General features: G+C 33.7%; 1 protein-coding gene across 14 annotated transcripts in view; it reads left to right on the top strand.

Annotated features, from left to right (window-relative positions):
* The window catches only part of TCF12 (transcription factor 12), a 377,037-nt gene that overhangs the window by 307,926 nt on the left and 44,702 nt on the right, over positions 1–24,409 (top strand). For 11 of the 14 annotated variants that reach the window (XM_060618409.3, XM_060618411.3, XM_060618407.3 and 8 more), the window contains 4 exons: positions 19,639–19,744; positions 20,806–20,945; positions 21,223–21,367; positions 21,695–21,759. In XM_060618409.3, coding sequence (XP_060474392.1) covers positions 19,639–19,744; positions 20,806–20,945; positions 21,223–21,367; positions 21,695–21,759 — 456 coding nt within the window. Of the gene's footprint in view, positions 1–8,123; positions 8,291–19,638; positions 19,745–20,805; positions 20,946–21,222; positions 21,368–21,694; positions 21,760–24,409 lie in introns of those variants that run through there. The other 3 variants (XM_060618421.3, XM_060618417.3, XM_060618418.3) reach the window with 2 other exon arrangements.

Below are 24,409 nucleotides of genomic sequence, written 5' to 3'. Positions count from 1 at the left end.
AATCCAAAATAACCAATGATAGGGTAAACAGGTGTTCTCAAGATCACATACCTGTAAAGGTGTTATGGTATTGCTAATTTTCATTCTTTACTTTCCTATTGTACCTAGTAAACTTTCCAGCCTACATAACCATTACAGCCGCCTTTGTTTATAATCCACATAACAATCTTTTATTGATATACAAATTCTCCAGCCAAAAGGCACAAAGAAGCAAATCACAGGCCCAAAATTCTTTATTGCAGAATAGTGCAGGAGCCACAGCCTACTTAATTATGATGGGCTCCCCACTGACTCCTTAACTTTCTGTTGCTTGCTAAAATTATAACAAAGCCATCTCTCTAGAGGCTTACATGTTTGTTTGAAGGATATGGCCAAAAATCTTTTATTTTCCAGATGATGCTATATTAAATATAAAATGTCTGGCCTGTAGATCAAATTGTACTTTACTGAGAAGTCAAAATTGTTATTGAGCCAATTGAACAATGACAAAGTTAGGTAAGAGTTGTCACCTATTGGTAAGATGTCAACCCATCTATCTTTTTATTTATTTATTTATTTATTCATTTATTTTTACCATTTTGTTCTAGACACTACATAGTTTTTTAAAAGAATGTTTTAAATGAAAATATTACTAGGTAATAGAAATATATAACTAACCCCTCATAAAGATGTTTCATTTGCTAACATAAATGTTATTAGAATATAAAGCATTCAGGCTCTTCTTGGAACTGAGAAGTTGTAATTATGTTTTTGGATTTCCTTTTGGATTAACCTTTCATTTTATGTGAGGTTTTTAAGCAATGACAAAAATACAGTTTAAGATTGGTATGGACAGTGGGTCTCATCTCCACCAGTGAGTCACAGCTCTGGGTCTTCAAAAATAGTACTATAAGAAGATGTAAAATATTTCAAAAAATCTAACAAATTAGGTAAAATTATCCATGGTCTCTGAAACATCAGGGTTGTTTTGTTTTGTTTTTTTTACTAGAATTATTTCAGCTCAGCATGGCAATGCTTCATTTCCCTTTTAATCAGAAATTCTGAATGAGGGGCACCCAGCTGGCTCATTTAGTAGAGCATGTGACTCTTGATCTTAGGGTTGTAAGTTCAAGCCCCACTCTGGGTATAGAGATTATTTTAAAATAAAATCTTAAAAAAGTTTTTAAAAATAAGAAAGATTAAAAAATAAAATCTTAAAGATTTTTTAAAAATCTAAAAAAAGAAAGAATTTCTGAATGAAATTCATATGGCTTTGTTCCTTTTTTAACAGGGAAAAATATTCATTATAATTTAATTTAAAAAGTTTAAGAGACAAAAATCTTTCAAAATAGGAATTCAGTGTTTTGGGGTGGAGTAAATAATAAAAGGTTTTATTGATGGTGAAATGGCTAGGAAATTTTTGGCCTAATTTAAATCCTGCATTTTGCAGCAATGGAACTGAGACTGTAATTTACAAAGTTTCCTGTAATTAACTTTGACTAGTATGACTCCCCTTCCAGCCACCCCTTCTAGCATCCTCAGTCCACTTTAGTGAGGTTTCCTTTTATTAATTTTCACAGTACATAGAACAAGTAAGTTAACAGATTTCATCTTTCAGAGTTTTATGGCTGTTTTCTGTTGGGGTGTCATTCTTGCCTTGACCAGTGAAGCATACTAAACATTAGTCCAACTTTTGTTTTGCTTTGTCCTATGTTGAACTGACACATCTCTCATTTCCTCCCTCATTTATTATACCCTCCTCAGATGTGTTTTTAAAATGAAGTATTATTTGGCTTTTGTTGAGAGTGGTCCCCATAATTTAATAGTAAGAAACCATTCTTTTTGAGAAGGTTTTTCTGTAAATTCAGGATCTGCATGGCTTCTTCCAGTGATTAAAGCTAAAATTAACTTTATTTTGTTACTTGCTTACAAAATATGAGGAAGATGATTTGGTAGACTCTAACTATTTAATTAATTATAGATATGAAGTATTTAAAAATTACTACCATGAACAAGAATTTTTACTCAAACACAAAACATAGATTGGGGCCAAAAATAGCCTAATGTATAAGTTACTTAGAGCTTTAGATTGCAGATTCTTTAAATGGCTCTAGGCTAAAATGCAGATGTTATTTTTGGTCTCTTTAAAAAAAAATAAGAATATTATATCTGTTGGTATTCCATTTCTTCCATGGAAAGGATCTACTGCTTTCCAGCTTAGAAGAAAAAAACTGCGGAAGAAGAAACAAAAAAATCAGGCAGCACTTTTCCTAAGCTAACTTAACCCAAGACCAAATTGTTCACCTTCTATAGATGATTTTAAATAATAGCTTTGTTTGCTTACCATTGTTTTGTTGTTGGGTTGTCAATAGTGCAAAGCTTTGTCTTGAAAGCTCTTTAGGAGTGCTGGTTTATTGAGGGATCTAAAAACTTGGGTATCCTCCTCATCGTTTCTTTACATGCACACACACCATTAGGCAGTCCTGTGATTACAGAGCCATCTGCAGGAAAATTATCAAGTTGCAACATAGTTAATGATTCTCTTACCATGTTATTTCAAGTGGCAGATGAGAAGTGACAAACTGCAATTCATATGGGGAAAGAAATGGACAGCCAAGAGATATAGGAATTACTTGGGAGAGCAGACCCCTTCCTTTAATTTTTCAAAGAAAACTGCTTTGTCATAGTGAGTTTGTGATGAAAAGAAACATGCAATTTGCTTCAGGTTTTACGGATTCTCAGTAATTATAGTTCTATCTCATTTGAAGGGGTGTCTAATGATAGTCTTTTAGAGGCTTTGTATGATCTGTTCATATTGCTATCAGGAGGATACTATTTATTTACCCCCAAAAGAGATTTATTTGCGTTCTCCTCCAGAAGTTATAGTTGTTTTTACACATCCTCATTATACTCAGATGGTTGTCAGAGGGGGAACTAAACAGTTTTCTTTGTTCCCTGTATATACAGTTTATACAGCTGATTTGCCATTGGCTATAGAGATAGATGTTTTCTATTTTGTTAATCATTAAGCATTTGTAAAACTCAAGTTAGATTTGAGATTTTTGTATAAGAAATCTGATGTTCTCTGAGACAGGTAATGAGACAGACATGATTTGTGAACTCCAGCATTGTTTTTACTCTGCTCTGAGAAGTATATGTTTATATGTATGTTGATGCTCCTAATACCCTACCAATATCCAAATAAACTGTGTACTAGTGCTCGGACCAATCTATAATACCATCCATTATAACTCTGATTATTATTTGGTTTGGCTGAGATTTAGGTACTCAAAATTAAGGCATAATTGAAACGATTTTTTCAGAGTATCACCTGAGATATAAAAATCACAAAATAAAGTCATTGATTTTTAAGATTTTTATATAGTGGAAAGACAGTATTTGGAAGCCTCTTTACTGAGTGATAGGAATCAACAAAATTAGAGTGACATTGTTGAATTAGAAGATGCATTATATGATTTCAGATTAATAGCATTATTATCTTTAAATAATATGCATTGAATGTTAATGGATTGGTTTAAGAGAGATGCATTATTTTGCTAGAGTTTTATATTCTTGCTTTCTCTTTTGCAAAAGTAAATTTTGTAAATTGTGAGGGTTTTAGAAAAAGACCAGAAGCAACTTCCTGAACACTTAGGAGTGGTTTTTAGTAACAAAGCAGCATGTACTAGAAAAATCTACAATATAATATTCAGATATAAAACCTGGAATTTTTGTGTCTGATTTAGTTAGCCAGGCTAACTAAAATACTGCATATTTAGTAGGAGACCACATTCATTCACAGGTCATCTGTCTACAAGCTAAATAAGGAAGAGGAGGCATTGGAGAAGGGTCTTTTGCTCTGAATCTGCCCACTTGTAGATTCTCTCACTTATTATCCCTCTTAAACCTATCCTCACTCCCACCTCCCTTGCATAATTTATTAGCTATTTACTGAGTTTCATGCTTAGGAAAATACAGAGCTCATTTGTGGAATTATTCACATGTAAACTTTGTTTGGCTCCATTTATCACTCTGAAAGTCTTATTTTCCAGGAATTGATTCACTTAGAAATAATGTTGAAACTTTTCAAGAGGAATCTTCTGAACGGGTTTTAGATTTACTTTTCTAGGCAGTTAGATACTCTAGCCTTTTGGGACACCAGAATGTTGCCTCCTTGTTATAGAAAAATGTACAATAAGATAAACCATTAACTGACGTTTATTACTAATTAATTCAAGATGTGTAATTCAGAATTTTCTTTTGAAAACTTTTTAGAATTTTAGATCATTCTTGAAACATTCTTAAGAATAGTTTAAAAAACAGGGAAGAGAGCTATAGTGATCCAAATAGGGATAAGAAGAGCTAACAAAATAGATTAAAATATAATACTGCATAGGTAATTCCATGAAATTTTGCATAGCTCTCCAAGGAAAAGTTGTCTGTTTCTGAACCAACAGAAAAATAAGAAGGAAAAAGGAAATTTTTGCATGTGGGATTGGGATTTAAACAGAAGTTGCCAGATAGTCCCTACCTAGTAGACTTTTTGAAAACATCATTTCCTAAATCTAAATCTTCAGTAAAGAAGTAAAATCACTTAGGCAAAGTACATTATAGCTTTTTCTTATCTAGTTTAGGTCTGTGCTTGATGGCTGTTGGAAAGGCAATAAACATTACATCCTGAACTATTGAAGGAAGGGGAACCATACATGAAATTCAGTGAAATGCAATAATCCTCAAACCAGGAATCATCAGTTTGCTAATAAAAGATATATGGCTCCAAGTCATATTTTTTCCAGGGTTCTGTGACATTTTCATTAATCATGTTGCCAATGTTTACGGGAATGCCCATTTTGTTATAAAACTTGGTGATTGTTTAGATTATTAGACGAGGTAGCATGAATATTAAGTCAGATCACATACTCTTAGAATAACATATAAGTGATTACGTAGAATTGTGGGTGGAAACAATTCAGGATAAAAAGTACATGACAGTTCAGAGCTCCTGTGCAGACTGCACGTCTGTCTGCAATCACATTTAAAAAGTGGCCCTGTCTCCAGCTGACTCGTTTTGTCAGACTGAGTCACAGGATTAACCCTTGACATGTTCCTTTAAAAAAAAAAAAAAAAAAAAGGCAAAGATTAAACAACTGCATTCACCAGAGCAGTACTTGATCCATCTATATGCCTTTTTTTCCTGTAATATGATTCTTCTTAAGGAAAAAAAATGTGCTGCAGCTGTTACATAGATTAAATTAGAATTTTTTTCACAAAGTATTTTTGGGGAAGAGAAAAAACTCTTCTAAAAGATCATTTGTAATTGTGATAAAGAAAATGATTGTCTACGTCAACCAGTTTTAGTTTCTTTGGGGTAAAGCCAGCTTAAAAAAAAATGATATTTGGGAGTAATGGAAGACCTTGCTGTAGCATAGAAGTAGAATATGGGAACACTTTATTTAGATTACCACCGTTTTCATGATGATTTACTGTGTTCAAAAAAAATCATTTAATGTCGCATGTATGTAGATCTCTCTTTCTAAGTTTCTGCTTCCTAAATTCTGCTTTTGAATTTAGGCAGTAGCATATACCAAGTGAATATGTTGTATATTGGGGAAGAGGGAGCTTTAGATCTCTCTTTCTAAGTTTCTGCTTTCTAAATTCTGCTTCTGAATTTAGGAGGTAGCGTATACCAAGTGAATATGTTGTATATTTGGGAAGAGGGAGCTGTTTTAAATGCACCTGTATGGATTTTGTATCTGTGTTTTTGAAAGCAGGAATGAAAAAGAGAAGCAAAAGCTTTTAATTACTCAACTCTCTTTAGAAACTATTACATTTCACATTCAGGTTTCAGCTTTAGTAGCAAACTTCTCCAATTGCTTAATAAACTACTTTAGAAGAGTAAAAGATTATACTGTCTGGCTTTACTCTCAGTTTTCTTTTACGTGAATATTTGTTTATTCTTTTCACAGTATCATATAGTTGTATCTAAAATAACTGTTAATGAAATACTAAAATTTTCATTGTGTTTTAATAGCTAAGATTGCATAGTTGGGTTCACATTATACTGTTTGTTTTTATCAGACAAAATAGTACTCTTTACTGGCAAATCCCAGAGAAATGAGCCTAACTACTATAAGTGGATTTTGTTGTTGTTGTTGTTGTTGTTGTTGTTGTTGTTGTTGTTGTTGTTACCAACATACAGAAGTTGTCTCAGGTTGGAGCAGTGATTATAGGAAGAAAATGTTCAGGTATTATCAGTGTTTTGTGGCTTCCCTCTTTGCCCCATTCCTCCTCAATTTCTATTCAAAATTTGTTTTTAAATTTTAATCATTAAGAGAAAGAAAGTTTTATTTTAGATAATTGATTTTCCTTTTTTTTTTTTTTTTTTTTTAAGAGTAGCTGTTCTGTTAGGGAATGACTGTATCTATGAAAGAGTAAAATTTACTTGAATGGTTTTAAGACGTGGCATTGTTAATTGTAAATCAAAGCTTTTTACACAGTTCTCTAAGGATTGAAATGAAGTCTTTGTGGCCTCTCAGGAGGGAGGAAGTTACAAACCACTCTGCAGACTGGCATTTTAATAGTCTGCTGTACAGTGATGTTCTTTTGCAGCTGCTGCTTAGCCTTTTCCGTATCTGGAGAATGTGGGGAGGTTTTATTGTTATTCCGATACCATCAGCTTTTAAACATTGTGAAGTTAGCTGGCCTTATTGTCTGATTTGGTTTTATTACTATAATTTGATCAATATGTTTCATAAGAATAGATTTTGTTTGTTTTCAGATTTTTTTTACTGTCTTATTGAATATTTCTGGAATATTTTTTAGAAGAGCTTTGCTTCATGAAAGGTGCCTTTAAAAAAGGTGATGTACTCCTTGTTTGCTCTCCTTTTATTAGCAGTTTTGTTAGAACCTACAAGGCACAGAGAGAAGAGACAGTATTACAAAGAGGTTTTGATGGGAAGAAAAGAAAGAAATGTTTCTCTTCTGTTTTTCCGGGTTAGAATCCAGACAAATCCAAAAGACAAATTGAAAATTTTTTAAATAACAAAATAATTTGTGGGAGAAACATGAATTTGCAAGCAGTGTCTAAAACCTTTTGACTTATAAGTACGGTGAATTGTTTAAGTCCTTATAAGGGACTTTTATTCCCATACTGTTTATTTTTTCTTTTTGAGAAATTTGAGTATTAACATAAAAATACGAATATATAAGCTATTCTTTAAGAACAATAATGAACTTGGAGGAAAGACTTCCAAGAAGCCTTTTTTGTTTATCAGCTATAGTGCCTATCTTGTCTGTTATACACACCAGCCTCTCATACTTTTATATAAGGGAAAACAAAACTTTGTTTTTTTTCTATTTACTGAATTGCTTTTACATATTAGATGTTCTGGAAGAGTGCAGTCCATTATAAACTTTTTAATTGGTGTTGTGAATGAGGAATTTAAGGAGATTTATAACTGAAAATCTTTATTATTAAATATGTCTGCTTTAACAAACATTTATTTTCAAGATAATTTTTTAAGCTTTTGTACTGAACTTTTTCATGAAATGTGCTCCTTTCAAAACTTTTTTCAGTATGATTTTTATAACTTAAAAAAAAATCATGGTTTTTTCTAGTTAGTTCAGAGGTACTTACATGATGGGTCTGCTTTCTCCAGGAAGTGATTTTGTACAAGGCTTAACCGTCTAGATCCTTCTTGTTAGACATGATTCAGTGTTTCCAATTCCTGATAGCTTGATCATGTGTTTATCAAAGTTGGAAGCAACTTTGGAGCAGGCCAGATGGTAATGTTGCTAGAGGTGTAGCAAGCTAGGTTTCCCTGCCACCTGTAGTCTAATTTAATTAAAACTAAAAACAGATTAACAGATGTCAATTTGCCTTTCTTTGAGAGAGAGATGACAAAATTAACAATTTTCTGGAATATTTATCTCCAGGAACAGTATCTATTTTCATTATTTAGCATTTGTAAGTGACTTGTATTTTTTTAATACCCCAAACTTTGTCTTATTGGTATCCTCCACCAATGCAAGGTCTTGACAGAAATTGAAAGAGGTTATTACAGCATAAACCCTCCCTCTGTGCTCTGTGAGTTGGTTCAGTCCTATTTTGCATAAGTTCCTTTTGAGTAGATCCATGTGTGGATGCATAGTGCTGAAGACTTAACTCTGTTTGGCTGTGTGGATGTATGTCTTGGAGAGAAGCTGTGTGCATTAGCTGCAAACTAGCATTTTCAAAATCAACATGTATTGTGCTTACCCTGTCCCTGGAATGGGCAGCAATTCTTTGATGTATTACTACAATGGGAAAACGGTAAGTCTTTTTCTTTGTTCACGTAGCTTCTAACTGGGTTGTTTAATGGAAAGCAGTGTAGATTAATTGCTTTTTACTAAAACCTGTGAGTTCTCTCATTTTCTGCAATACATTTAAACTATGTATTTCTTTGTAAGTAGTGTCAGTAAAGTTGCCTTTGATACTATTACTCAGTAGTTGTTCGCTTTTATTTTTTAAATAGGATAGAAAATAAACTTGAATTTGTGAGTTATTATTTTTAATGCCTGATGTCTTTACTAGCAATGAGCTCGAAAGTACATTTGTTTCAATGTTTTCTTATATTGTAAACATCTAGTCTATATATAAAATACACACGCACTCACAGAGAGAGAGGAGTGTTTGATGCTTTGTAGATAGAAGGGAAAGATGAAAGTCATCTTGGATATTCATAAAAATAACAAGTATGAAGCTCTGGGAATGATTAGGGAAGCAGTCAGCTAGTGAGGACCGTATTTCCTGTTTGGAGTTTCAGGTCCAGAGCCCGACTTTACTGGGATACCATCTGTTTCCAATCAAACTAGAATTTTGACCCTGTACAGATTCATAAAATAAATCACTATTTTTCAAAGAATGCATTTAAACATTTTCCAAAGAATGTATTTCTGGTCAATTTATAGCACATGGTTAGATGTTTTAAAATAATACTTTTCTGTGTTGCTAAGCAAGACTTTCCTATTCTTTAATTACTTAGTATTTTTTAGTAGGTTTCTACAAAAGTATCTTTAAGTCAGAAGATTTTGTATATTTTAAAAAGAAAGTGAACTTCTCTGGAAGATTCGATAGGAGTTATCCTTGTAAGATAATTGATAAACATTATAGAAATGTCATACTGGTGAATAACAATCTTGGGTTCATGTCAGAAATTCAGTATTTTCCTCTTCAGTCTTCCCAAAAAAGAAATTCCCCCCCTCAGGTGTCTTATTAAATACATACATGATTTTAGTGTTGTTGTTTTTTTAATGGTTGGGGGTGGAGGTATTTTTAATATTAATGTTTGAAGTTATAAAGAAAATTTAATCACATTTTCCTAAAATAGGTATAAAATCAGATATGTTTGTTCCCTCGCTTTTTACTGCTTGAAAATATTTTAAAGTAACATATGGTTCTAACCAGGGTACATGAGAACTAATGAAAGCACTTTTTCATTCTTTGACTGCTTTGAGAAGGCCTCCTTGGACTCTGTTAGCATTTGGTTGTTAACGTTTGGGTAAGCTTTCTTAAAAAATGATAATCAAGCCAAAATATCCTAAACTGATCAAGAAGTGTATGTTCACGCTACCGATAAAAGCATAGCTTTGGAGAATGTGAGAGATAGATTTAGATGAGTAATAAAAGTGAAATTACTTGATTTCTATTCTATAGCGTCTTTACCAATTGTCATTAAAATGTGAAAATACTTTTATGTCTAATTCTAAGTAAAATAGTCTTTTCTAAGAGTGTGTGTGTGTGTGTGTGTGTGTGTGTGTGTGTGTCTGTGAGTTCAGTAAAATTAATTATATAGGACCTCTGAAGCAGAGAGACTGTAACTCAAATTGAGTTTAGACTTCATTCTTTTGAGAGCACAGATCACTCTATTACAACATTTCTCTTTGTTCTACATTGGGCTGGGGGCAGGGAACATCTTTGATGGTATTAAGTATTTCCAGACTTACGGTAGATGACATAGCTGGTATGATAGAGAAGTGTAGCCTGAAAATTGATAGCCTGTGCCTGATATAGGTCAAAGGTGACTTTTATGTTCTTGAAAAATGCATAAAGAGATGATATATTGCTTAGTTCTCTGTAGGTTAAGGTCCTACTCTTAATGTATTTTCTTATATCTATTTTATTTTTACCCTCTAGTTTTTTATTCTCTTCTAACTCTTCAATAAGAAAACCATATAGTATGTAATTATATTACCCAAAAACTATGTAAATGCCTCATTTTAGTATATATTGGGGATTGTCTACCCATAAATGCATTATGGTAGAAACTGGCACTTTAACTTAGTATTTCCAGACTTCAGTGAAATATACTTCCTTACTTAAGTTATGGAATTTTTATATAATTCTCATAGTGAACAGGTTAAATTTAAGCTCACTCTTTAATCCTACCTTACAGTTTATTTTAGATGATAGGGCAGATTAATAGTTTAAAATGCTAATAGGTTCACATTGATTTCATTTTTAAGATCCCATTATGGGTATTAGGCAGCAAGAAATCCTAAGTGGTATTGGTCTACAATGCTTTCTCTTTTTTTCCATATTTTATTTTTAAATTTTCAAGTTGGTTTCATATATTTAAGGATGTTTGAGGTATTTTAATAGTAAGACTGAATAATCTCTAGCAAAAAAAAAAATTGAGAGAAGAGGCTTTCCATATTATCTAAGATTTTGTGGTTGCATTGTATTGTTGGAAATATAACAGGCATGGGCATCTCTATTCAGAAAAGAAAAGCCAAGATGTTAACCCTATTTTCCCCACTATTTGAAAAGAGAAGGGGTTAATGATCTGTATCATCTGTAGCTTTGTGTAGTTGTATTCTGTACCATACTGTAAAATATTAATGTGTTTATTATAAATAGGAAACTGAAAAACATTTTGAATATTACCGATTTTTTGAGATTTAAAAAATAGCAAGGAATGATAGGTTTCTGAGCATCCTTTAATATATAAAGAACTTGGCCTGCATTCAGTTTTCTCATTGATATGACTAAATTGTGTCCTTTGTGCAGAAAGGTAGAAAGTCTTAGAGGTAAAGGAAGTAAAGTTTTGGGAGGAGAGGATTCCTGTTTTCTTCACCTTGAGGATTCTGGAGTTTCGGCCTTCCTCTGATCTGATCAGCCTCCATTTTCTAGGCCTTGAACTGAAGATGCTACAGAGTGTTCCAGGTATAAAAATTGCAGCAAGTACAGACATGATGCTCTTTTAATTGTATCAGGGGATTATTTTAATCTTATTAGAGACAACACAGAAATCCAAGTTTTGAAACTCAAGCTTAGAAGCACATTTTTAATATTGAGCTTCTTTCAGTGGAATCTGGGAAAGAAGAGACAGGAACTAACATGATTAGAAGGACTGGTCTGTGTCAAGAACTATGCTGAGAGCTTTATGTTTACCTCATTTAATCCTCACAAACACTCTGTCATTTAGTTATTACTACTCTCCTTTTATAAATAAGGAAAAAGAGGTTCAGGGAAGTTAAGTAACTTGCTCAAGCACCACCCAGTTAGTAAGTGCTGAGTTCAAACTTGAACCCAGCTCTCTCTCTCAAGAGCAGGTTTTCCCAAGGGCAAGTTAACTAGTCTCCATAGCAAAGGGCCAAACTTCTTTAATCCTTACTGTAATTTATGTGTATGAAAATATACTGCACTGGAAAGAAGATGTAACTTAGGAAAACACTAGGCCATTCTTACAAATACATATATTTTGTATATATGATGAGACTAACAGTTTTATGAATGTAAATTGATGTGGTCAGTCAAGCAGAGTTTTACTAGTTTCTATTTAAGATGAAGAGCTTTAAATTAGATATGTTTAAAAACTCAGGAAATCAGACTAGCATAGTCTCCTCTTCTAATAGAACACACCGTAGTAAAAATTGGTTTAGCCATGGTTTTGGCACCTGCCTGCCCACGTAATTTGTATTTTCATAAGAATTAGAGTAGGAAGTAGATAAAATTGCGTTGTAAATACTTCTAAGCCTTATTTTTCAAATAAACATTTTCAGTTAATAAAAGCTTAGAAACCAGCATGATCGTATATAGAGCTACATTTTGTTTCCATTGGGGATTTATTGCTAATTAACATGAGAGAGCAAAGTACAATTGAATTAATTCAAATTTCCAGCCTATCTGTGGGCCCTGTAGAGTAAAATCTAATATTTGTATGATAAGGAAAATATGAAGTAATTTAAGAATTCTCTGAAGATACAGTGCTAAAGACATAGAATGACAAGGACTTTCACTTAAATCTTCTTTGATTTTTCCCCTCTCTACCAAAACTATCTGAAACTATATTCCAGATATGATTCCAAGGATTTGGGGTTTTTTTGTTTCCTTAATTTGTGGGCACAAATACCAGTCAGTCAAAACTACAGCCATTGCTAATGTTTTAGAAAGAAATTTCTATCCCTTTCCACTAACTGATGAGTGTATTGAAGGAAGAGATCAGGTGCTGTATTGTTGGATCTAAATTTCTTTAAAATGTAGAGAGCTAAGAAGTGACATTCATTGCTTTTATTCAGTATATTATCCTAGGATACAGGTTTCAAACCCAGTCCCTTAAAATTACATAGTTTATCTTTCAGAAAAAACTGTGGTTATTACAACAATGATAGCAGTTCCAGTAACGAGCTGGTGAAATATGCCCAGTGATGTTAATTTCAGATTAATAAAAATGTGCTTGACTTCCGAAGACATTTTTCTCACAATTGAAAACCGGTAATACCAACTATTCTTGTTAGCAGAACTAGTAATTGATTTTAGGCTGCTTTGTACTGAAAGCTGGAATTTTGTTTTCTTAATTGTTGTTAGGAAGTTTTACTTCATTTCACCCCTAACTATGTCCCTATAAATTCTTGGGCAATGACATTGATCCTTTTATTTATGAAACTGTTGAAAGTAAAAACATGTATTTTTATTCATTTTATAGAAATTCCAGTTGTGTTTTTAGTAGGCTAATTAGGTAAAAAGATTCCTTAACAGAGATTGTTTGTATGCCCCTGAGTTAGTCCTTCTACTTCAGACATTTCGCTTTGATGCCTTTGGTTTGAGTTCTTATGGTATTTAGTAGTGGGACTATCTACGTGTTTCCCCTCTTAGGCTCAGAATTACCCTAAAAGCCCCAGTAGTAGATCTGGGATTTATGGCAACATTTCTATTTCTATGTAATAATAAAATACCAAAAGCATTGAGATATTTATCAAATATGTCATTTAAGTATTCTTAGATATTGGAAAATTCTTAAGTTAGATTTTTGTTTTGTAGATTTATTTAAAATTTCTAATGTCTTTTTGGGGGGTTATATTTGTTTTAATTTAGATTAGAGTAGATACAAGGAAGGTAGGAAGACCTAAATTTCAGAGACTTTAAAATTTCGCCATTTTGGTTAAAGATACTTTTTATCCGAGTTTATATATCAGATCAGTATTCATAGAAAATAATGGCTACAAATGATCAGAAAATCAATAGGAAATTATTTTTAGGAAATTTCTTTAACTTCCTCTAACACTCATCTAGCGCTTTTATCTGAATCAGTAGAACTATTAAAGCAAAATTTTTATTTACTCTTTTTTAAACAGCTTCTTTTTACAAAATACAGTGCCTCCAAAATTCAGAAGTAGAAACTGTTGTTTGTATTACTGTGTGAGGGACTTGGATTAATCAGCAATAGCTAAAGAATGAATTCTTACAGTAATTACCTAGTTTTTCTCAATTTTTAAGTTGACCCTTACACATATTTTAAAAATTATTGGCCTGGAGGTTTAATTACAGTTCTTAAAGATAGGATTTGACTTGGATTGTGGTTTTCTTTTTTTTCCAGTGACCTACACTTTCCCCTCCCCCCCCCCCACCCCAGGTTTTAGGTACTCAAATATACTTACAAATTTTTTATTGTTCAATAAACTATATTTATGTAAAAATCAGGTAAGTGGATGTTCCTGAATACAATATTGCATTTTTATTTTGAGGGGCGCCTAGGTAGCTCAGGCGGTTAAGTGTCAGACTTTGGCTCAGATCATGATCTCACAGTTTGTAAGTTTGAGCCCTACATTGGGCTCTGTGCTGACAGCTGGGAGCCTGGAGCCTGCTTTGGATTCTGCTTCTCCCTCTCCCTCTTCCCCTCCCCCACTCACGCGCACGTGCGTGCGTGTGTGTGTGTGTGTGTGTGTGTGTGTGTTCTCTCTCTCTTTCACTCTCTTTCTCTCTCTCTCAAATAAACATTTTAAAAAACTGAAATTATGATCGTGGAGGAAATTAGCCAAATGCTTTGTTTTGTTATTTTGGTAAGTTGATAAAGATTGTGCTAAAGATGATTTCTCTTATTATTTTAAACTTTTCATATATTGGAGGTCCATATTAGCATGTATTGAAGTCTTTAATGATACTTAACATATTGCAATTTAAAGAAAACTGCTATTCAAATCATCTTGACAACTGAGCTAATAGAAGCCTAAACAGGATAAAATCTTGATAATGATTACTGTATTTTAGAGCACGTTTAGAAAAGTGGATATAAGCTTCTCCTTTCTTTTTTCCAAATCAGGTGAAGGTGTTCCTAAATTGTTTGACAGTTTAGGCTGATTTTGGTTTTCATAGGCCTTGGAGCTTATGAGACTCCAAGAATTTTTTTTTCACAGTAATTTATGCAATTGTAAACTAGGTAAGGAAAAATTATCTAAACTTATGTTGTTCAATATAGTAACTACTAGTCACAGAAGACTTTAAATTAATTAAAGTATAATTAAAAATTCAATTCCTCAGTTGCACTATTCACCTTTCTAGTGTTCAATAGTCATGTAACTCGTGGCTACTGTATTCTGTAGCACAGATGTAGAACATTTTCATCTTCACAGAAACTTCTGTTGGATAGATTTCATCTAAATCATTCCTCTCATTTTCTGTGGAAGGGTATCTTAATTAAGATATATAGCTATTCTCACATACTAAAGAAAATTCCCAACTCATCTTCTCATCATTTGGAACATTTAAAAATATCAGCCACCACACAGGCTATGGATCTATTTTTAAAGGCATGGGGAGTGACATCGTCTTTTAACTCATCACTGGGATGTGACAAGATTAAAAAAAAAAAAAAAAAAGACAAGAAAAACCTATCTTTTTAACAAAAACTTCTCCTTCTTTGCATCTTTTCTCAATAACTATCAGAAAATCATTATGCCCCCCTGCCTGACAAGGATATTTCCAGTATTAATCACAGAAGGATGCACTGAAAGGAAGAACACAGTGCACAGCTTAGCCTTTAAAAGCTGAACAGAGAATGATTTGCCCTGAATTTGGAGTTATCCATATGACTAAACCGAATCATCCAAGCAAGTAAAAAGGAATGTTTTTGTTAACTTGACTCCAGTTGGTTGTATGAGCTAAAATATCCCAAGGATAATTGTGTAATCACTGTAAAGAGTAATTGTTGGGCGCCTGGGTGGCTCTGTTGGTTAAGCATCCGACTTCGGCTCAGGTCCTGATCTCATGGTTTGTGAGTTCAAGCCCCACGTCAGGCTCTGTGCTGACCGCTCAGAGTCTGGAGCCTGCTTCACATTCCATGTGTCCCTCTCTCTCTGCCCCTCTTCCACTGGCACTTTGTCTCTCTCTCAAAAATAAAATAAAAACATAAAAAATTTTTTAAAAAAGAGTAATTGATAAATACTCATCCCTAACATGCTCTGTCACTCTTAAAGTCAGTTTGGGTGGATGGGATGAGGACATTAAACACATATTGTGGATTTGTTCTTTTCTATCAGACTTAGATTTTCAGTTATATTCATTTGAGTTGGAATAAATGTTACAGTCTGTTCAACATACACTCAGAATTACTCTTATCACCATTCCTGGAGGGTAAAATATAAGTGCTTGGGAAAGAAGAAAGACGGTCGGTCCCATGATCGCTCCTATGAGCCTGACATTCTGAAATAGAGGCTAGAATTCTTTTTTTTTTATCTTTTTCTTTTTCTTTTTTTTTTTTTAATGTTTATTTTTGAGAGAGAGAGAAAGAGCATGTGTAGGGGAGGGGCAGAGAGAGAGGGAGACACAGAATCCAAAGCAGGCTCCAGGCTCTGAGCACAGAGCCCGACGTGGGGATCGAACTCGTGAACCACAAGATCATGACCTGAGCTGAAGTCGGATGTTTAACCAACTGAGCCTCCCATGTGCCCCTAGAAGCTAGAATTCTCAAGAAAATTTCTAAATAGCTACCACTTAATAGAACATCTTAAATTACTTTAGTACCTTTTTATAAGATTTTATTTTTTAAAGTAATCTCTGTACCCCTCATGGGGCTTGAACTCACAACCCTGAGATCAGGAGTCAGATGCTCTATACCAACTGAGCCAGCCAGGTGCCCCTCTATTTCTCTTAAAAACAGTTTGACTCCTAGTAGATTTTAATAATCTTAAAGCATATATAGTCCTTTCTCTTAATTTTAAGATTGTTTGTTGTGATACAAAATCATACTTAAGATGTAAACATATGATTAGATCATTAACTAGGAAAAAAAAAACCTGGCATCTATGTGCAGGTGATCAGATGACATAAGCAGTCTGGTTTTAATTTGTGGCCAGTACTGATTGTAACTAAAAGAGACTTGCTCTTTTTGTGGAATTGGCGGACTGTTTCCCTACATCTGGAGTTAATAAAGTCTTTGAGACCACATCAGTTGTGCTTTGCCGCAAGAACTCTTTGATCTGAAAAATTGAGACTGGCACAACTGCTGCTTCATAACATTGCATCTATGTTTTTGCAAGCTGTGGTTGAGATACCAAAAGTAAAGTTATTTGGCTGGTGTTAGAAATGCTGTTAGATGGGCCTCTTAGGGAACCTTGTTTTTCAAAACATTTTTATGGTGATAAAAACTTTGAACTTATGTTAGTAAATAAAATGACAAACTTACAGTAGAGTTTTTACCGTTTTCATTTATAAGATCGATTTTTTCTAAGTCCATTTATTTTTCAAAATGTGTTTATAAAGACTAACATTAAAAAAAACTTACCTCTAAAATGAGCCCTGTTTTTTTCCATACAGCTTAAAATTTTTACATAAGAATAGGCAAGTCTCTCCTGCTTTGTGTGGGGTTTTTTGGTTCTCTTGCTTTCCATGACCACGATCATTAACCATTATCTGATCAGCGTATCTCCTTGATTTGTAAATCAGTTTAGTCACATTTATCCTTTATTTGCTTTTATAACTGCAAACATTTAGGATTTTTTAAAGTGTAAGTATATCATGCATGGGATACAGTGAATTGAATGGAAATAAGAATAAGTAAATATAAATTGATAACATACACATTTAAATGGCCATATTATATAGATTTTTTGTGTGAGATGGCACATCAAAACTGAAATTGTTTTTCATAAGTTAGAGGCTTACACAGTGTTTCAATCTATAACCTGGATAGAATTAGAGAATTTTCTATTTCCTACTTTGAGATCAGAGATGGTGTATATAGTAAATAAGCAATTGTACCAAGAAGCATAATGCTGTCTTCTGAATTTTATTCTCATTTGTATTTTCTTACTGTGTCTATGGATTTACTTTATTCTTCATCATTTGTAGTTTCAGCCTCGTTTAGGAAAATCTATGTATAAAGGGGACACGGGACATCTAGCTGTGGCTAAGTTTAGGTAGTGAAACTGGATTAAAAGAAAAAATTGCAAAGTTCCTTTCCTGAAAACTTTTTCCTGCCCATCAGCCTGTGTAATACATTCCAAACACAACTGTATATACCCAATTATTTCATTCTGACACTACCTCATATAATAGCACTAAACTAGAAAAATGTATTTAATATGTATAATGGGGAAGAAAACACATTTTATCTGCCAGATTTCTTTATCTAGGGTCCTTCTAGGTAGTTCTTAGAAATCTGTCTCGTCATGAACTTCTCAGGTACCACAGGTGTATGTTTTTACCTCTGGGATGTGAGAGGAAACTAACCTGAATGCCAGTCCATTAAAAATACACACCTATGGTAGTATTGAAACAACTAGCAAGAAGAGTAAAAATTGACTTTTTAACCTTTTATTTAGGATGAATTGTTTTTTAAGTAGGAATGTGCAGACAAAAACTATAAGGAACATTCTTCAGGGACTGAACAAGGGCAGTATTGGCAATATAATGGCTCCTACAAGAATGATAGAAAAATGATTGAGATACCATTAGCTAATGCTTAGAGCTTACTGTGCTAAACATTGTATATGTATTATCTCATTTGATTTTCCCATCAACCCCCTAATGCAAGTACTATTAGCACCATCTTACCAATGAGGAAATTGAGTCTTGGAAGGTTAGGTGATTTGTCAGAAGTCTTTACAGTTGTTAAATGCCTCAGAGGAAGAATAAATGAGTATGAATGATGGTTTATGTAAATAAAATCTTGGCCCCCATTTTAATCTCAGTGTGTGCTTCGTCAACTTTTTTATTAGTGCATAGACAAACATGTTTGCTCGGGATAAAATACCAGACTATGTAGAAGGACATAAAGTAAACATCCTCTGGAAGGATACCTCTATGTCCAGAGGTATAACTACTGGATTTCTTATGTATAATTACAGAAATTTTCTATGCTCATGCTACAAATACGTGTATGATTTTTATACATGCTCCCATAATTTTAATAAGGGAGCTACTTGCTTCCACTTAAGTGAACACTTAGGGTTTTTATTTTGGAGTAAAAGTTAATGGATATACCCTTATCAAACTAAAGAAATAGGTTTCATACACCATTCAGTAGGACACATTTCCATTCTTCCTGACTCTTGGTTTACTTTTGCCTTTACAGAGCATGCATCACCTTAATTGTTGTTTGTTTTCCTTCTTGATTTTAGTAATCACCATGAGAATGGTTTTATCATGTTTTAATTATTAAGGATATTTGGCTGCCCATTTAGTTTTGCAGAGAAATGACAATTTTGGCCATTTGCCAATTCAAAATGTTCATATTTTGCTTATCTGAAGCAAAGGTTTACCAAAGGAAATTAATACTGCTCTGATAAATTAAATGAGATTTTTCTTATAGCTGTGCCAGACTTAGAAGTTTGCTTGAAATTAAAGAAAACCCCTCAGCAGAATTTGGTTTTAATTTTGCTAACCTTACTAATAAGTTAAACAAGTTCCTGAAAACCCGTGTTGTGCCTTTCATGGATATCTTTTAATAATAACAAAGTATAGTAACTTTTAACCGAACTCATTTTGTTTTTGATAAATCTTATAACAGTGAAAAGAATGAATTTTACGAACCCAAATTCTATTTCATGCTATATTCAAAAGACATCTGTTTCCACCACCACATTTTAAATCATGAGCCTATATATGGATTTGTGTTTTGTAAGCAAATTCAGCATTTATGATTTGTTCAACCACTGGTATAAGTGTCACACAAAGATTATTTGGAGTAGTATTTTTCTCTAGTAATCAGCCAAGACCAAATATGTAGGTGGTAACCAAGTTAGATTACGTATGTGGATTTAGTCCACTTCTTTGGATTTCTGGTAGGCCTTTATAGATACTAGATAGGCCTTTTTAGGCCCTTGGTGAAATGTAGCACTCATATTGCACAAATGATATGACACTCATAGCCATTTTAATTAAATTTCCCATTTAATTTTAAGGTATATGCACCATCCCCAAGTTCAGATGATTTCAACCGTGAATCTCCTAGTTATCCATCTCCCAAGCCACCAACCAGTATGTTTGCTAGCACTTTCTTTATGCAGGGTAAGTACTGCTTGATAGTTGTCAATCCTGCAGCAGTTTATCTATTGTATATTAACTAATATTTTAAAACTGTGAGGAAAGAGAATACCTACACAGGTATTCACATGTATAAATGTATCAATGTATGTATGAATTCAGGTATATCTATGCATTTGGGGCCAAAGTAAATTAAAATTTCTAATGTTATTTATTGCTGATTGCAATATAGTCGGAATATCCAGCAAACGTTTGGAGTGCCTATCTAGTATTGATTGAACTTATAAAGGACTTCATTTGAGAAAAATGAGTAGAGCTGCTCTTTCTCATAGAATTTAAGTGAATGAAAGCTATTAACAACTCTTTCTTATTTAAATTGCAGACTCAGGTCACCCCTAGAATGATCAATATAAATACAGTGAATATCATAGAACAGATTAAGACTTGTTCAGAGAGAAAAAGTGTTGCATTTCCTTTAATTCGTATCTTGCGTTTTTATTTGGTCTCCTGTGGTTTTGGACTATGGGGAGCATATACTATGGGAGCAATAAATCACTACATAAACGCTTCCTTGACTTTACACTGGTGAGTGAAGTTATTGCTAACACATTTCATTTGAAGACTGTCTATAATATAGTCATTATCAATTTCTTATGTTTACTGTTAGAGAAACTTATTTATTCCACAGTTTCATAGTTTTTTATAATAACGTACATTGCTTGTTATAAAGAACTTTTTTGTATATTTATGGGTATGCCATTTAACCAAAATTAAATCCAACCTATCCCCAAATTTGAGATTTTTTTTATCCTGCTTGATAAGAATTTAGATCTTCTAAGGATTTTTATAACAGTATACCGACTACAGTTTGGATTGTTTTTTTTCTCCTCTAACTATAAAGCCTTATTCCTTCTTTTTAAATAGTAATTACACAGTTTGGAGGGAAGAAAAGTAGATGGACGACTGAGTCAGAAGGGGCAGGGAACGAGTATCTGGAGGGTACCCTTTGGAATTCTTAGAGCATCATCTAAATAAAAGAAAACGTTTTAGCTAAGGAAAATTTTATATTTCTCTTTTCGTCTTAGATGGGACCCACAATTCTTCTGACCTTTGGAGTTCATCAAATGGGATGAGCCAGCCTGGTTTTGGTGGAATTCTGGGGACCTCCACTTCCCACATGTCTCAGTCCAGTAGTTACGGCAGCCTTCATTCACATGACCGCTTGGTAGGCTGTAACACATGACTAGGGTGCGGCAGCACTTTGTCCTCACTTGTGTTTCTCTTTGGATTACAAGTGTAAGATTTGATTCTGCCAAAACTTCTGACATGTAAATACTTCAGGGCTTACTGCATTTAGCCTGCCTTTTTAAAAAGTACATGACAATAGTAACGCTTTATAGCTGCCAGCTTGTAATGTTCTTTTTGACCTGTTGTCATAGTTGTCCAGCCATATGTGCAGAAAGTGTATTTAATAGATTATGTCTCTTTCCTCCTTTCTCTAGAGCTATCCTCCACACTCAGTCTCACCAACAGACATAAACACGAGTCTCCCGCCAATGTCTAGCTTCCATCGTGGCAGTACCAGCAGTTCGCCGTACGTTGCTGCCTCACACACTCCTCCCATCAATGGATCAGATAGCATTCTCGGTGAGCTGCTTTGGGTTGGCACAACTTCCTAAAACCTACTTTGGGGATTTTCAATGAACCCCACATCTTTCGATGTATTTTTTAGTATTGAGTCTAAAAATGAAAGGAAGGAAGAAAAGCTTTTAAATTGTCATTAATGTAAAAACTGGTAAGGAACCCATCTTAAATTAGCTCATTAAATACAACACATACACAATATTTGGTGATTTGTTGTGACTGTGTGTGAGATAACAGTAAAGAACACCCTTGAAATCATGGCAGAATGCTAAAAAAAAAAAAAAAAAGTCTGCCTGCTAAAATTCTTTGTTTTTTACCTGAAATATTCAGGAACCAGAGGGACTGCCGCTGGAAGTTCACAGACAGGTGATGCACTTGGAAAGGCTTTGGCATCTGTGAGTATTGATTTTAAATATTTTGCTGAATGAATTTTACACTGCTAAACAGTATTTTGTGGACAGTATGTCATAAAAGGTGTAGTTATAACAAAATCAACTTCATAACTCATTTAAAGCTATTCTTGGTTTATATTGATTCATGCTGCTCTTAAAATAACTCAGGAAAACACCTTCCAACCCCACTCCCGCAAGACCTATCCTTCTAACTTCAACTTAAATATGTTTGACTTAATGGAACAGATGTAGTAGAAGGAAGAGAAATTTGGGCATCTTTAAATTTAAAACAAATTACTGAGATTAATAATTAAATGTACTTATTAGTTTTAAATACATACTTAGTAAGTTGCCCATTCAAGTAAGTCAAATGAAACCAAGAAAGACAACTCATTTATTCTTCACTTATTCTTCTGGTCCACAGAAGAAAGTGCCTTCATGAGAAATTTTTCCAAGACAAAAAGTAGCTTACATACTTTTTAAAAGGGAAAGTCATCTGCAACTGATTCATTCAAAAAATAGGAAAGGAGAGTTTTCCCAAAAAAAGCCAGATTCATTGAAGGAACTAATGCTAACATGAGTAAAACTGATTTAAAGGAATCTCATAATGTTTTCTTGAGCAGCTAATTTATATCATATCAGATCATTAATGAGAAAGCAGTGATTGTTTTAATAGCTAGTTGATCCTTAAAATATCAAAACTAAAATCCCTTCTTTTGAAATTATTTTGGGAAAGCGTTTGCTAATAATCCACAAAGACTCCAAATCTACTTATTTAAAAGAAGCCCTTCTGCTTTGGACTTTATGAATTTGTCTCCTAAGGCTTTTTATTTCTTTTCTTTTTTCCCCTTAAATGTTATGCCTCTCAGAATTCCCACAGAATTGTCTTACATTTTCTATGAGGTACAGTTAAACTCTATCAGACAACATTTACTGCTATTCCTGGGGAAGGCAGACCACTTAATGTGTGAATAGAGGAAGCAACCATTGAACATTTAAAGAGATAAACCTCTTTGTATCTAGTTTCTGTAGATAAACCTTTCTCTGCATCCCAGTACAAGTTTCTTGAGAAATAAAGCCAAGGCAAACTCATCAACCACATAGTGGAGCACCCCACAAAACAGTGCTCAATAAATGTTTGTTGAATTCAGTCTTAACATCATATGACAAAAATAGTGACGATAATAACAAAACCCACAAAAATACCAGCTATAATTTGAATCTTTACTAGGCACTATGCATTATACTTAGCATTTACGTGCTTTGTTTCATTTAATCCTCAAGAAAACCCTGTGAGGTTGGCATTATTATCCCCACATCAGAGAGAGGAACTAAAGTTTAAAAGGTTAAGTAACTTCGGCTCAGAAAGATTAAGTAGTTTGTCGTAGGGATCACCAAGCTAGGAAGGGTAAAGCCCATATATATTAGGTTAGAACCTTGATCTGACCAGCTTCACTACTGTTTTTTCAGAAAGAGAATGCTCTGAGTGTTGTTTTACAGGGTGTTGATGAGGATTAAAGGAAGTTGTCCTACTTTTTCTGGACTTACTCCCACCTAATGAAAACTACCTGCTTAAAAATAAAATTCTATAATATTAAATCTGAATGCCTCCTGGGTATTTGATTGGCTTGCCATATTTGTTCTGCTGATTCTGAAAGAATCCAATAGCAGATATTTCACAAGTAGGAAGAGAAATTACATTGAACTTTCAATTCTAGGCACCTTTAAAAAATACAACCTGCATTTTGGGGGCTTTTTTCCTCAAAACTCTTTTGTTTATTTTATGCAAGGAAAACTTCTATAAAGGAACCTTGGTGGGTAGGCAGGCAACAATTTGTGATGTTCTCAGTGGTCCTTCAAGCTCCCTTTCAGTTACCCTTCTAGTGGTTGACTGTTTTCCCATATTATGACCAGCATACTAGCCAAACCAATTGGCATTAGGAAAAAAAATTTCTCTGTGAGTGGAAGCCAGGGAAGAATGTCTAATCTAGTTAGTGGGTGGGCTTTGGTTGTCATGGAAACCCAGTTCTGTCATCCTATGTTGTTACTAGGCAGGAGCAGCCAGGTCATTCCATAAATCATTTCTGTCATAGCTGACGGTGATGCATTCCATCTGCTCCATCACTGCGTGCCATAGTCTGCACATTTGAAAATCCCTTCCTTCAACCCATCTGCCGCCCCCTCCCCACCAGACACCTCCCTAAACACATTATTTTCTCTAACTTCCATTACAGATGCACATTCAGTTTAGTGCTCACAAAATGTACTGAAAAACAAAAACATTACATGGGGAATAGGAAAGATTAGAAGAGATGAGGAGAAGGAATTTTCTGAGGATTATATTTGAGAGTCTAACACACACATCAGAATTTTATGTTAGGTATTACAGATACTTGGAAATGGTGACCATGGGTATTTTGAAATTTTAACTTCTTTAGAATATGACATTTTGAATATAGCATCTAGTTTTAGATGGAGAAAACACCATGCATTGTCATTAGGAGTTATTTCTAGCTCTTCAGTCGTCTGATACATGTCTCAGAAGGTCTTTCATGTGTGAAACATCACAGGGTACAACCTTTGTTCTTTAGTTTAGGTATTAAAAAGCACACAGAATACTGTGATTAAACATGTAAGGCCAGATAATACATTT

The sequence above is a fragment of the Panthera onca genome, chromosome B3 (genome assembly GCF_046562875.1).
Source record: "Panthera onca isolate mPanOnc1 chromosome B3, mPanOnc1 haplotype 2, whole genome shotgun sequence".
Classification (NCBI taxonomy): domain Eukaryota; kingdom Metazoa; phylum Chordata; class Mammalia; order Carnivora; family Felidae; genus Panthera; species Panthera onca.
The sequence above is the reverse complement of the archived record's forward strand: the minus strand, read 5'-3'. Positions and strand labels throughout refer to the sequence as shown.